The following is a 13,871-nucleotide window of genomic DNA, read 5'->3' as shown; positions in this document are numbered from 1 at the left end:
GACCAGTAGTTCAACGATTTGTTGAATCATTTGTTCAATGATTTGTTCAATGAAACACCTGCCTCAAAAGCAAGGTAAGCACAACACAAACCCTGACCCTGAAAGGAATGTGCTCAGAAAGCAAAGCAAAACTAACTGCACACTTACCTCTGGCCAGAGAGGGGTTCCGTTTTTCAGCCATCGATAGGTGGGTCTTGGCTTTCCAGTAGCTTTGCATTCCCATCGGAGCTGATCTCCACTGTCCAGCTGGGTATCATTCAGCCTCTCCACCCAATGTGGGTATGCTGCCAAAAATAACAGAAGAGGATCACAGTGCTTGATACTGCTGGAACTATAGCTAAGTCTATGAAGATATGAAATGCCATTGTGTACATTTGCTTTTAAACTGCTGCCTTTGCATTTTGATAAATGTTACATCTACATGGGTCAGTGCTGCAGTTCCATTGGTACAGCACACTTCTGTGCATAAAGTTTCTTCTTCCCCTCCTGTCCCCCTCCTCTTCCTCCATTACCCTGCATCCTCGAAATCAGTTCCGGAGGGTTGGATACAACCCCTTGTTTTCAAAGTTTGATTTTATCAGCATTGTCTTCTGCATATTTTATATTGCTTCATGTAAGCTGCTTAGAATATTTTTGTTCATTAAATGGTGTATTGATCTTATTAAGTTGCCCAACTCCTTCAACTTTTCCTCATAAGGCTTGGCTTCCAGACGCTTGATCATCTTGGTTGCACACGTTTGCACACGTTTCAGCTTGTCAACATCCTTCTTAAATTGTGGCACCCAAAACCGGAAACAGTATTCCAGATGTGGTCTGACCAAGGCAGAATCGAGGGGTACTATTACTTGCCTTGATTAGGACACTATACTTCTGTAGGGGTGGGAAAACTACCTTCCAGTATCATCCCTGTTTGGGCCCGTTATCCAATCTGTTAAGGTCATCTTGAATCTCGATTCTATCTTCAGCATCATTGGCTACCTGCTCCCAGTTTGGTGTCATCTACAAATTGGATGAGCATCCCCTCAGTTCCTTTATCCAAGTCATTTATAAAGACATTGAACAACAACGGTCCCGGGACAGAACCCTACGGTACCCCAATTGTCAAACCTCCCCCAGGATGATGAGGAACCATTAGTGAACATTCTTTGGGTACAGCTGCCAATCCACCTAACAGTTACCTCATCCAGCCCACATTTTACCAACTTCTCCACAATAAGATTATGGGGGACTTTATCAAATGCCTTACTGAAATCAAGATACACAGCATCCCCCTTATGATCCACCAAGTTTGTAAAGAGTCCAACACTCTGTTCTTACAATGGCCAGCAAGGTGCCCATGGGAAGCCCACAAGAGGGACCTGAATGCAACAGGAATCTCCTCTTCTGTGGCTCCTATGGTATTCAGAAGAATGCTGCCTCTGACCACAAACACACAAAAACACACCAATTATGAGTATTTTAAGAATCATCTCTCTCTCTACTTCTGCTGTGTTTTCAGAGTACTTCCCAGATTTGTGTGAAAACTCTCACTTTCCATTGCGAGCCGTAGAAGAATCATTGAGGGAAGCAACATTTGATTCATACTGTGCCTGAGTATTAATTAGCTGAGCAAATTCACATTCCATACCAGGTGACTATGAGTTCTGGCAACAACAGGGAAGAATCAACGTTTGTTGTTGGGAGCACCCCAGCATAAATTGATTTCTGCATGGAATATTGTCTGCACAGAGCTAGTGCAACAGCATTATCTGAGCTTAGACCATTCTCTGGCCTTTACTCCTTTCATTTTCTGTGTAAAGCTTCTTGTGGTCTGGGGAATTCCTAGCTCTGTAGAGTACGCTGCCTGTCAGCCTAGCTCTGAATACGATTCCCCCAGTCAACACAATGGTTGAACAGCAGCAGCTGATGTTGTAGGCTTGAGGCCTTAATAACTAGCTATGCTACAGATGCCAACTTCCAAAGAGGAAAAAAGCCTTCTCAAATTAATAAGGCTTAACTCATTAATCCAATGCACTGAAGAGGAAAGCTTTTAAATCTCTTCTGTGCGGCATCGCAGAGTATCAGATGTCAATGGCCTTGACATCAAGGAATGCAGAATAATATATCTGGCAGGGTTGGTTAGCAATGGAGAGTTAGCACAGCGATGGATCTATTTTGGACAGAACAAAATCAATAAAGCACTTTAATAGCAGTCCTTGTGCTGGACAGAATTTAAAAAATAAATCTTATAATCTGTTTGGTATTTGACCAGTCACCAATCAGTGGTCCAAGAAGCTGTAGGAAAGGCATGGCAGTTCTTCCCGGGGTTATAGGTTGCAAGGAGTAGACATCAAGCTGGCATTTAGACTGCAGTTATATGAATGCTTAGCTGGGAGTAAGTCCCAGTGAACTCAGTGATATTGACTTCTGAAGAAACGTATATAAGATTGTGCTGTTAGCTCTGCATCTGAAGGCAAGGGTTGGGCATCCATGCAAGCACATATTATGCTAAAATATTATGAAGGCTGGGATTCCATGTCAATACCCTAGAAGCACTGCTTGAAAACATCGCCCTGGGTTTGAAATAATAGTAACTGGTTGCAGTAATTCATAGAATTGTAGAGTTGGAAGGGACTATGAGGGTCATTTAGTCCAACCCTTTTTGCCCGACATGGAGCTCAATCCCACAGCCCTGAAAATAAGAGTCTCAAGAAGAAGAAAAAAGAAGAGTTTGGATTTGATATCCCGCCTTTCACTCCCTTTAAGAAGTCAAAAAAGTGGCTAACATTCTCCTTTCCCTTCCTCCCCCACAACAAACACTCTGTGAGGTGAGTGGGGCTGAGAGACTTCAGAGAAGTGTGACTAGCCCAAGGTCACCCAGCAGCTGCATGTGGAGGAGCGGGGAAGCGAACCCAGTTCACCAGATTACGAGACTACCGCTCTTAACCACTACACCACACTAGCTCTCTGGAGTGAACTGAATATTTGACCAATTGTTCTGTCAGAACAACGGAGTAACAACTTTTGATAACTTAAAAGAGTGACCATGGATTGTTGGGAAGCAGAACAAATTCTTTTATTGAAATTGATTCCTGACCCTGAAATTCCCAACTTTTCTTTGATATATTTAACAACAGGGTCCCAAGCGCTTCAAATGTCTTCAGAGTTCTTTTTTTCATCATCATCGTCAGTGAACAGACCCCCTGAACAGTGTCAACATTGATTACAGACTTATTGATAGCAGCAAAATGAGCACTTCCAAAAAGACCCCTATATTTTAAATGAATTAACCGTACTTTTCTGTGTATAAGACCAGGGTTTTTTTTTCTTTCTTTCTGAAAAATAAGATTTAAAAACTGGGGCGTCTTATACACAGGTTGTGGGTATGGGTGAGGGGTAATTGGTGGCAGCTGTGAGCTGCAGACTGCCATTGGCAATTTGTTGTGTGATTGGTGGCTGTGGCAAGGATTTCTTTGTATTGGCTGTGGGAAATGGGTGTTTGATTGGTTGCTGTGTCAAGGGCTGCTGAGGATTGGCTGCTGCTGCGGCAATTGTGCTTGCTATTTACTTCTGCTGTTGGCGATCGGGCAGACACTCGTAGCAGACATGAGCGATTGTTAGCAAGTAGGGTGAGCGATTGCAACCGTCGGGTTAGTGATCTACTGCATCCCCCCCCAAAAAAAACAGCTCAACAACTTTGGGGAATTTTCTGAAATTGGAGTCCCCCAAAATAGGGGGCCTCTTATACAAGGGGGCATATTATACATGGAAAAGTACAGTATATCCTCCCTCAAGGGGTTTCCAAGGGTCTCCAATCTGCGCACTGACCAGACTCAGGTCTGCTCAGCTGTCACAATGTGGCAGACACCATTTTAAAAGGGGCATTCCCCCCTATTTTCTGCGACATTAAATAATTGGTTGCATTGATTAAATCTTTATGAGCCTGCATGTGACAAAAACAATAATAATAACTCTTAAAAAAATATATTGGGAAGTATCCAACTTTCCTGCCCTGCTACTGCAAGAGATGTCTGTCTGCAGAATGGAAATTGCCGCTTCTCCCCCCAAGCAGTCCCTTTTCACCCTCAAAACCTTCTTTGGAAGGCTGGGGGTAAATATCCACTGAAAAGGTAATGTTTTACTTATGTCCCCAGCTTTGTTGTAGTTTTATGCCTTTTTTGTGTACTTTGACACCACGGTTTTAAATTGTTGTAAGCTTCCCTGAGTGGCACATCAGCACTAGAAGGTTGGGGTCGAAATAACCATATGTTGCACTTAAGCCAGAGGGAGAATGGCTTTGCTAAGGCCACCAAGTGGCTAAGGAGAGATTTGAACCAGGGATTATCTGATTTACAGCGCAGACGGTACATATCTGCTTGCATGAATTTATGCTTTCAAATCATTCCGCATCTCGAATTTTGTATATGCATGACTGCCATGACTTGTAGGGAAAGGGAAGAAGCTATCCTTTAAAAATGGCTGCTTATTAAGTAGGACATCATTATTTCAGAGTCTTGAAATTTTCTGAGTGCAAATAAACAATCCTAACGAAGAAAATGATTTGCCATCAAGTTGATCTCTGTGCACAATAGGTGAGTTGTGCAAAGCAACAAGTGTACACACTTTCGCCATGGTTTGCTGGTTTGCTGATGACCCTTGGTTTAAGTACGATGTGAGCCAAGCACCATTCATTAACCATGGTTTTTTTGGCCCCCTCACCCAAGAAGCTCACAGAGCTACAAAGGCTTGATGCAGGAGCTGCAGCAAAACAAAACAAAACAAACTTTGGAGATGCAAGCCATGGTTTATTTCATCATCTGTGAAACAACTGATTGATTGTTAAACAAACCATGGCATGGTGTTATGTGTGAACCAACCCATTATGTATATATGCATGAGAATAAATGTACAATAGAGGGGAGAAAGGACATGATTTATCATTGTTTACTAACTGCCTTGTCTAACTGTAATATTTCCTCTGTATATGTTTACATTTATGGTAAGCTGCTTAGGTCCTCTGATGTTTAGAAAGCTAAGAATGCATATTAATAAATCAGTTCAAAAAGTAGCACTAACCACTAAATTACAACCCTTTTTATCAAAGAGCTTCTTCAGAAAATAATAACTCAATTAAGATGGAAAGAGAAGGCCACCTCCAAGTAGTAAACTGCTGGAAAGTGATAGATTGCATATGCCTTTCTAGTGCACTATGATCTTGGTTAACACTTTAAAGCATTTAGGTTTGTCTGATGAAGTGAAGAGGATATTCTGTTGTTGAGGATGATCAAAGTTTATTTCTAATGGTTAAGTCCATTTTAAAAATGTAATTCAAGCAAGTGGGGTCAAACTATCAAAGAGGGGTGATCAATGTTACCTTACTTTTGGTGAAAAGAATACTAGGCAAATAATGGAAAGGGAAAAGGATTTCTACAATAGAGCAATTGTTAACATAATTATGGCAAATTGCAAAAATTAAACTATTTTTATATGTGACTAACAGAAAGCAGCTCAAGCGAAGACCCTCCTTATGATAAATGGGCATCGTTGGCCATTTATGAGAAAGGAAAAATTAATGAGACTAACCAAGTCAGCCAATTGTTCACTTTAATTAGAACATTAAGCTTGCACTGATAAGATGTTCGGGTCTGGAGTGTTTTGTTGGCATGTAATTACTAAAATGCTGTTAGTACTATTTAAAATAATAATAATACAAAAACACACAGTTTAAAGTAATACGACACAACACAGTTTAAAAGGATTCAGAGACTCTGCTTTAGAGCAAAAGTGTGCCCCTGGTTCTGCAGTCCCGCACAAAACACTGTCCCCTAGTCCAGGTTTCAGAATCATGCATGAGTAGAAACATATCCTGACAATTCTTACTTCTAGGAGATAAGGATCTTGCAACTCTCATTTATGCACCTGCAGCCAAAGAATAAATGCAATCATTCTGGTCCATGAGGGTGGGGGATTGAATAGGAACATTACAATTATATAAAGTTATTGCACTCCTTTCCCCATTTGGATTGATGCCTTGCTAATCTCAAGATCGCTTACTGCAGTTCCCTGGAAGTGAGGATGGATGGATCTATTTCTGGTTAATACTTCTAACCATAATTCCAATCCATGGTTTCTGCATTAATAGCAGGTTACCATATATATATATATGGTAAAGGGACCCCTGACCACTAGGTCCAGTCGCGGACAACTCTGGGGTTGTGGCGCTCATCTCGCTTTACTGGCCGAGGGAGCCAGCGTTTGTCCGGAGACAGTTTTTCCGGATCATGTGGCCAGAATGACTAAGCCACTTCTGGCAAACCAGAGCAGTGCACGGAAATGCCGTTTACCTTCCCGCCGGAGTGGTACCTATTTATCTACTTGCACTTGGTGTGCTTTCAAACTGCTAGATTGCCAGGAGCAGGGACCGAGCAACAGGAGCTCATCCCATCACAGGGATTTGAACCGCTGACCTTCTGATTGGCAAGCCCTCGGCTCTGTGCTTTAGACCATAGCGCCACACGCATCCATATATATATATAATTTTGCAGATTCCAAATTGCTCTTTAACATGGAACATCACCACAAGAGAATAATCATGGAAGCCATCGAGATAGAGAAACACCCTCACAACATGAACAAGCGTGACGACACGTCCCGCCTGCCAGACATCTGGAAATTAGCCCTCCCCACAAAAACCGACACCAGAACCAGAGGCACACAGAACGCCGTCACCAATCAACCACACCAGACCCAAACCCAGACCCTCTCCACAGACATATTACAGACTCCATCCAGTAGCCAAACTATAGTGGCACCTCCGGATGCTGCACCCCCCTGCAATCCCTACACAGATCTGGCTGGCACAAGGCACAAAACCACAGCTCGCCCCTATACACGAAGCCAAGCCAGAGCACAACTAAATGCAGCACAGCCATCTTCTCAGAAAAACTCTTCACAAGCTCAAGAGGTCAAGACACGAAAGCTTTAGCAACTAATCTACACTTAATGACCCACCCAGTGGTATTCAGAATATCACTCATGAAATCACCCAAGATATCCCTCAAGTAATTAAGGAACAAAAGAAGAAAAGGCACACTAATCTAGGAACTTCCTCTCTGCCCAGAACGTTGGAGGCTATACACCACACCCCTCAACAGTATTTATAGGAACTCAAACACCAGACTCTGCTCTGTTCCAGTAACAAGAAGCCGAAAGCACCAGCCTGAAGATGACGAGTGAGACCTCGTCGAAACGTCGCACAGACACCCCGACTCTTACACGGGAAGACACCCGAAGACACCAAAACCTGCATTCCTGTACCCGTGAAAATCTACGAAAGCATATATATATATATATATAAAGATCCCCTCAAATTATATAAATGCATGTTTAAAGTTTCTTTTCTCTCAGTATATATATATTGATGAATTTGCAAGAAGAAACAACACAGGGCAGTGATGGAAAGGCCATGGCCCTGCAAAGGTGGACGGACTCCAACTCCCATTACCCACAGCTAGGGACAGAGGAGAAATTCAACTCAGTTCTCATTGAAAGGCAAACTTCTCAAATTCACAGTATCCAAAGCAATATCTGGATGGCTCAGTTGGTAGAGCATGAGACTCTTAATATCAGGGTTGTGGGTTCCAGCCCCATGTTGGGCAAAGGATTCCTGCAATTCATAGGGTTGGACTAGATGAACCTTGTGGTCCCAACTCTATGATTCTATGTGGACTAGAACACAGCCACCCTTTGAAATTTGTACATTTTTGAATTCTGCAGTGCAACTCGCCAACCAAGTAATATGTACAAGACATGCATCTAAATGCATATGTTAATAAGAATAACATAAAAAACAAATATCCGGGAAGAGTGCTTTGCATATCCAGGCAAAAATGCACACAAAATGTGTATCCTAGGGGGGGGGGGAATCAAACTAAAGAGCAAATAAATATTCTTATTTTAAAAAATAATAATTTGTAAGTTGGTTTGTAAATGTGGAGAACTGAATTTAAAATTGAATTCTTTCTATTTTGCTCTTTTCCCCAAAATCAACAGCTTCACCCCACTGTAGCCCCAGCCAGTGGTCTGGCATGATGGGAGTTGTAGTCTGGTAACATATGAAGGGCAAAGGAAAAGATAAAGGTAAAGGACCCCTGAACGGTTAAGTCCAGTCAAAGGCATCTATGGGGTTGCGGTGCTCATCTCGCTTCAGGCTGAGGGAGCTGGCGTTTGTCCACAGACAGCTTTCTAAACCGCCACTGGTGCAGCAGAACACCGTGATGGAAGCCAGAGTGCACGCAAACACCATTTACCTTCCTGCCACAGTGGTACCTATTTATCTACTTGCACTGGCATGCTTTTGAATTGTTAGGTTGGCAGGAGCTAGGACAGAGCAATGGGAGCTCGCCCCTTTATGGGGATTCGAACCACCGACCTTCTGATTGGCAAGCCCAAGAGGCTCAGTGGTTTAGACCAGAGTGCCACTTTGGCTACTGCCATTCTAGGCTGTGAACAGTTCAGATGAGGCCATGGGGAGGTCCAGCAAGATTCCCCAGAGACATAAACTTTGAGAGACACCCTGAGCGGGCCATGAAATCAACTAGAATGCTGGGCTGAGCAACAGCAACAAGTTCACAACAAAGTGCAAGTGATTAAAATGACATGGGAGGAGTAAAACACAGTTTTTTAAAGAGGAGAAAAATAACCCAGAAAACATGAAACCTGCGAAGCATCTTGGGCCTGGCCAAATCGAACATGAAGTGTCTTCTGTCACTTGCAGGGCTGGACGTCAAGCCAAGTGGCCGAGACAGAAGCAGTGATTGTTTCCAGAGTGTCAGCTGTATCAGGCAATCATGGTACATCTGGTTGTCAGCATTGGGTAAGCTGGGAATCAAATCGGCCTGTGATTGCATGAGAGCAGACAGGCTGACTCTGTGCATTCTTGGGCATTCCCCAAAGCATCCATGGTGAACTGGATCAAATTCAACTGACAAACTGAGCATGATTAAGGCAGACAGGAAAGCTAGTACCTAAGGATGAATTGCAAATCAGAGCATTCCCCAGAATGACAGGTTTAATCCCAGTACCCTGTCTGAAGCTCTTCAAGGGATGGTGTGTAAAAGATGGTTGTTTAACTGTAAGTCTGTGAACCTATAGGAAGGAACCTGTAGCAATGCCAGCTCTTATAGCCAAGGCTTGTTTTTGAAGCTAAAAAAACCCCATAATTCTCTGAAAATGAGGTTAGTGCACTCAAAAGCAATGGTCAAAACTATCGTTATCTGATTTAGCCATGTAAATTATGGGTGGGGTGAGAATATTAGGGATGGAGCAATAATACTGCTAACTCATTTGTTTCTGGCACTTACTAAGCATCTATATATATATATATATATATATATATATATATATATATATATATATATATATATATATATGCTTTCGTAGATTTTCACGGGTACAGGAATGCAGGTTTTGGTGTCTTCGGGTGTCTTCCCGTGTAAGAGTCGGGGTGTCTGTGCGACGTTTCGACGAGGTCTCACTCGTCATCTTCAGGCTGGTGCTTTCGGCTTCTTGTTACTGGAACAGAGCATTTCCAGAACATCTGGAAATTAGCCCTCCCCACAAAAACCGACACCAGAACCAGAGGCACACAGAACGCCGTCACCAATCAACCACACCAGACCCAAACCCAGACCCTCTCCACAGACATATTACAGACTCCATCCAGTAGCCAAACTATAGTGGCACCTCCGGATGCTGCACCCCCCTGCAATCCCTACACAGATCTGGCTGGCACAAGGCACAAAACCACAGCTCGCCCCTATACACGAAGCCAAGCCAGAGCACAACTAAATGCAGCACAGCCATCTTCTCAGAAAAACTCTTCACAAGCTCAAGAGGTCAAGACACAAAAGCTTTAGCAACTAATCTACACTTAATGACCCACCCAGTGGTATTCAGAATATCACTCATGAAATCACTCAAGATATCCCTCAAGTAATTAAGGAACAAAAGAAGAAGAGGCACACTAATCTAGGAACTTCCTCTCTGCCCAGAACGTTGGAGGCTATACACCACACCCCTCAACAGTATTTATAGGAACTCAAACACCAGATTCTGCTCTGTTCCAGTAACAAGAAGCCGAAAGCACCAGCCTGAAGATGACGAGTGAGACCTCGTCGAAACGTCGCACAGACACCCCGACTCTTACACGGGAAGACACCCGAAGACACCAAAACCTGCATATATATATATATATATATATATATATATATATATATATATATCTTGGGTCATTCAATACATTGAATAAGGTCACTGTATGTAATAAGAGCCTTAAGAAAGCATGCAATCCAAGGTCATTTCCAGGTCCTTAAGATTTTGGAGGAGAGATTCAGGCACATACAGGAAACTGAAGTTTGTGCAAACATAATGGATTAAAATGCTCTATTGCCTTGGTGCAACATATCCACTTAAAAAACACAACACATTTTCATAGATAGAAAAGAGATGGGGAAATGCCCTGAATACTGTGGGATTAACAAATGGTTAACAGAAAGATGTATAAGCACCGCAAAAGCAAATCAGGGTGAATTCAGGATAGATGCTTGCTGTTGCAAACAAATAAGGGGGGGAAATGCCCTAGATATGTGGTTGTGTCCAACTAATTTTTAGTCAAAGTAGACCCACTGGGCCTATATTAGTCATGATCATTAATTGGAATGGGTCTATTCTGAGTAAATATTAGCCGGATATTACTCATGGTGTAACCTCCTTGTAAGATTTGTGCAATAAATTAGGAGAGTGTACTGTGAGGTAGGGCACAGTTCTCAGATGACTGAAACTAGCTCTGTGCAGACCTCCTCCTGGTCAGATTGCAGAAAGCTTCAATGAACTCAGTTGGACTTACACATGAGTAGGGACAGTCTCGTACATTTGGTTTCTGACTAGTCACTGATTTGCAGCCGGAAGTTAAGACTGAACAAGTTTGCTATATTCATAAGATAAACTTCATGCATATGGTGAGATTGTTCAGTCTTAACTTCTGCTGAAATATGTAATAGCCCATCTGTATTGGCTTTCTGCCGGCTTCTGAAGGCAGGCCTGTTTACACAGGCATCCAACCTGTTTCCTGTTTGAAATAGTGTCTTGTTTTAATTGGATCATTGCATATTTTAATAATAACATGTTTATATTTTAATGTTTTAATGGGGTTGTCTTATTGTGAATTTTAATTGTGCGATGTTTCTGTTTTGATGTTTGTGTAATTGTGTTATTTACACCTGTAAGCTGCTTAGCTCATTCAGTATTAAGCAAAATGATTAACAACAACAACAACAACATACTGTATACTTGCAGCTGTCCTCTGAAGACATTCCTTCCACGTGAGTTTTCGGCTTTACATTCATATGTCCCTGCATCTTCCAGCTGCACATTTGGAATTTCAAGAACCGCTTGGGATTTCCGCAGGCGGGCTTTGCTTGGATTGGGGCCATTCACTTTCCTCCATGAGATTGTTGGAACTGGGCTGAAATACAGAGTGAAGTCATGATTAGCTCTGATGCTATTAAGAGTATAGATCCTGTTACCTGCTAATTTAAGTACTTAATCGTCTAAGCAGCAATAAAGTGTAATCACAATTAAGGCTCATGAACTGCTTGATATATTTCACTTTCTACTGAGAATATTTAATAAGTTCCGCTCTGTCATGGACACTTCCTGGCTATTTGGAAGTAAGTTTTCCCCCTCCCACAGCTATTAAACTATGAAACTTAAAATGAACATATATTATCTTTCATGAGCTCAGAGAAAAGCATCACACACTGAAATATTGATGCAGAGACTGATGCGTGGGCTGGGGCTGTGTGTTAACATTCCTCATGGTACCTCAGGTTAAGTACTTAATTCGTTCCGGAGGTCCGTTCTTAACCTGAAACTGTTCTTAACCTGAAGCACCACTTTAGCTAATGGGACCTCCCGCTGCCGTTGCGCCACCGGAGCACAATTTCTGTTCTCATCCTGAAGCAAAGTTCTTAACCTGAAGCACCATTTCTGGGTTAGCGGAGTCTGTAACCTGAAGCGTATGTAACCCGAGGTACCACTGTATTCCAGTTTATCTAGGAGAACTGCTAAAATAAATATCAGAACTGGAGCATTCAGAATTTATCTTATCTTACAGTTTCTCTAGCGCATTTGCATCCCTCCCACCCCAATCTCTGTCACCAGTTCATATTTCCACATGAATAAAACACCGCAAAAACAGAAAGGGAAAAGGAGGCAATCTTCAGGGAATTATGCATACAATTGCATCGGGATTCTTTTATGCAACAGGGATATACACATACAGTCCTGCACATTGGTGGAAAACAACCACCACGCTGGGGGAACAAAAATGGAATATTGATGCACATGCATTGGTAATATAGAGGATGTGTGTGAGATTGAGATAGGGAGAGAGAGGGTATTATAAAGGAACTGAAGAAGAAGAAGAGTTTGGATTTGATATCCCGCTTTATCACTACCCTAAGGAGTCTCAAAGTGGCTAACATTCTCCTTTCCCCTCCTCCCCCACAACAAACACTCTGTGAGGTGAGTGGGGCTGAGAGACTTCAGAGAAGTGTGACTAGCCCAAGGTCACCCAGCAGCTGCATGTGGAGGAGCAGGTAAGCGAACCCGGTTCACCAGATTACGAGTCCACCGCTCTTAACCACTACACCACACTGGTGTAGCTGCAGTGAACTCCACTGGCATATGTAGAGGGACAGTGTGGTGCAATGGATACAGTGCAAAACTAGGGCCCAAGAGACCAGGCTTAAAAGCCAAACTCAGCCATGGAGCTTACTCTGGAGGGTAGGACCCGAACCAATGGCTTCAAGTTACAAGAAAGGAGATTCTGACTAAACACCAGGAAGAACTTTCTGACAGTAGGAGCTGTTTGACAGTGGAATGAACTCCCTCGGGAGGTTGTGGTCTCTCCTTCATTGTAAGTTTCTAAGCAGAGGTTGGATGGCCACCTGTCATGGATGCTTTAGCTGAGATTCCTGCATTGCAGAAGGGAGTAGAAGACCCTTGGGGTCCCTTTCAATTCCACAATTCTATGTCTCTATGTTTCTCCATGCTCATGGGCTAGACCAGTGAAGAAATCTCTTGCAATCTGGCTCTTCAAACAATCTGCAGCAGATGATAGCGCAATGGCAGGAAACATGTTTTGCATGCAGATGGTTCAGGGGCAATCTTTGGCAACTTGGTTATAAAAGGAATGGTTCCACTTTTTTTCTGCATTGATCAGGCCACATCTTGAGTATTATTGTTATTATTCAATTTCATTTCCCTTCATCCCAAAGGTCTCGAGGGAGGCAAACACACAAGCAAGAAAACAGTGAAGCTATCTAAAAAGAAAACCTCTGCAAACAATTCTAAGGCTGAGGTAAACTGGAATGAAATCTACTTGAAAGGCTTGTTGGAAGAGGAAGGTTTTTCGGTAGGCTCAGAAAAGACAACAGATAGGGTGCCTGTCTAATATTTAATGGGAGGGAATTTCTAAAGGTAGATATCACAACACTAAAAGCCTAATCCGTATAGTCTGCGGAAATGAGATCCTGATAAGATGGTAGCTGCAGGAAGCTCTCATGTGCAGAGTACAGTGATTGATTGGGTACTTTGCCTAGTTCTGGAATTTATAAACTGCTTAATCAAAGCGCTCTCTCAGTGGTGTACAAATAAAATTGCTGCTAAAACACGGCTAAATTTTGCAAACCAATGAAAACCCCGGTATAGATAAAACCATAATTAAAATTAGTAAATCTTATAAAATGAATCTCGATAACCAAATTCTAAGTCTGGGTGGGCTTGCAGAAATGAAAAAGTTTTTGGCAGGCATCTGAAATAATGTAGCC

At 42.5% G+C, this 13,871-nt stretch overlaps 1 protein-coding gene across 4 annotated transcripts in view; it reads right to left on the bottom strand.

Annotated features, from left to right (window-relative positions):
* The window catches only part of CNTN5 (contactin 5), a 657,243-nt gene that overhangs the window by 134,421 nt on the left and 508,951 nt on the right, over nucleotides 1-13,871 (bottom strand). For all 4 annotated transcript variants that reach the window (XM_082219029.1, XM_082219028.1, XM_082219031.1 and 1 more), the window contains 2 exons: nucleotides 11,322-11,503; nucleotides 148-284 (listed from right to left, as the gene is read on the bottom strand). In XM_082219029.1, coding sequence (XP_082075155.1) covers nucleotides 148-284; nucleotides 11,322-11,503 — 319 coding nt within the window. The remainder of the gene's footprint in view (nucleotides 1-147; nucleotides 285-11,321; nucleotides 11,504-13,871) is intronic.

The sequence above is a fragment of the Podarcis vaucheri genome (assembly GCF_965113315.1).
Source record: "Podarcis vaucheri genome assembly, chromosome: 4".
Classification (NCBI taxonomy): domain Eukaryota; kingdom Metazoa; phylum Chordata; class Lepidosauria; order Squamata; family Lacertidae; genus Podarcis; species Podarcis vaucheri.
The sequence above is the reverse complement of the archived record's forward strand: the minus strand, read 5'-3'. Positions and strand labels throughout refer to the sequence as shown.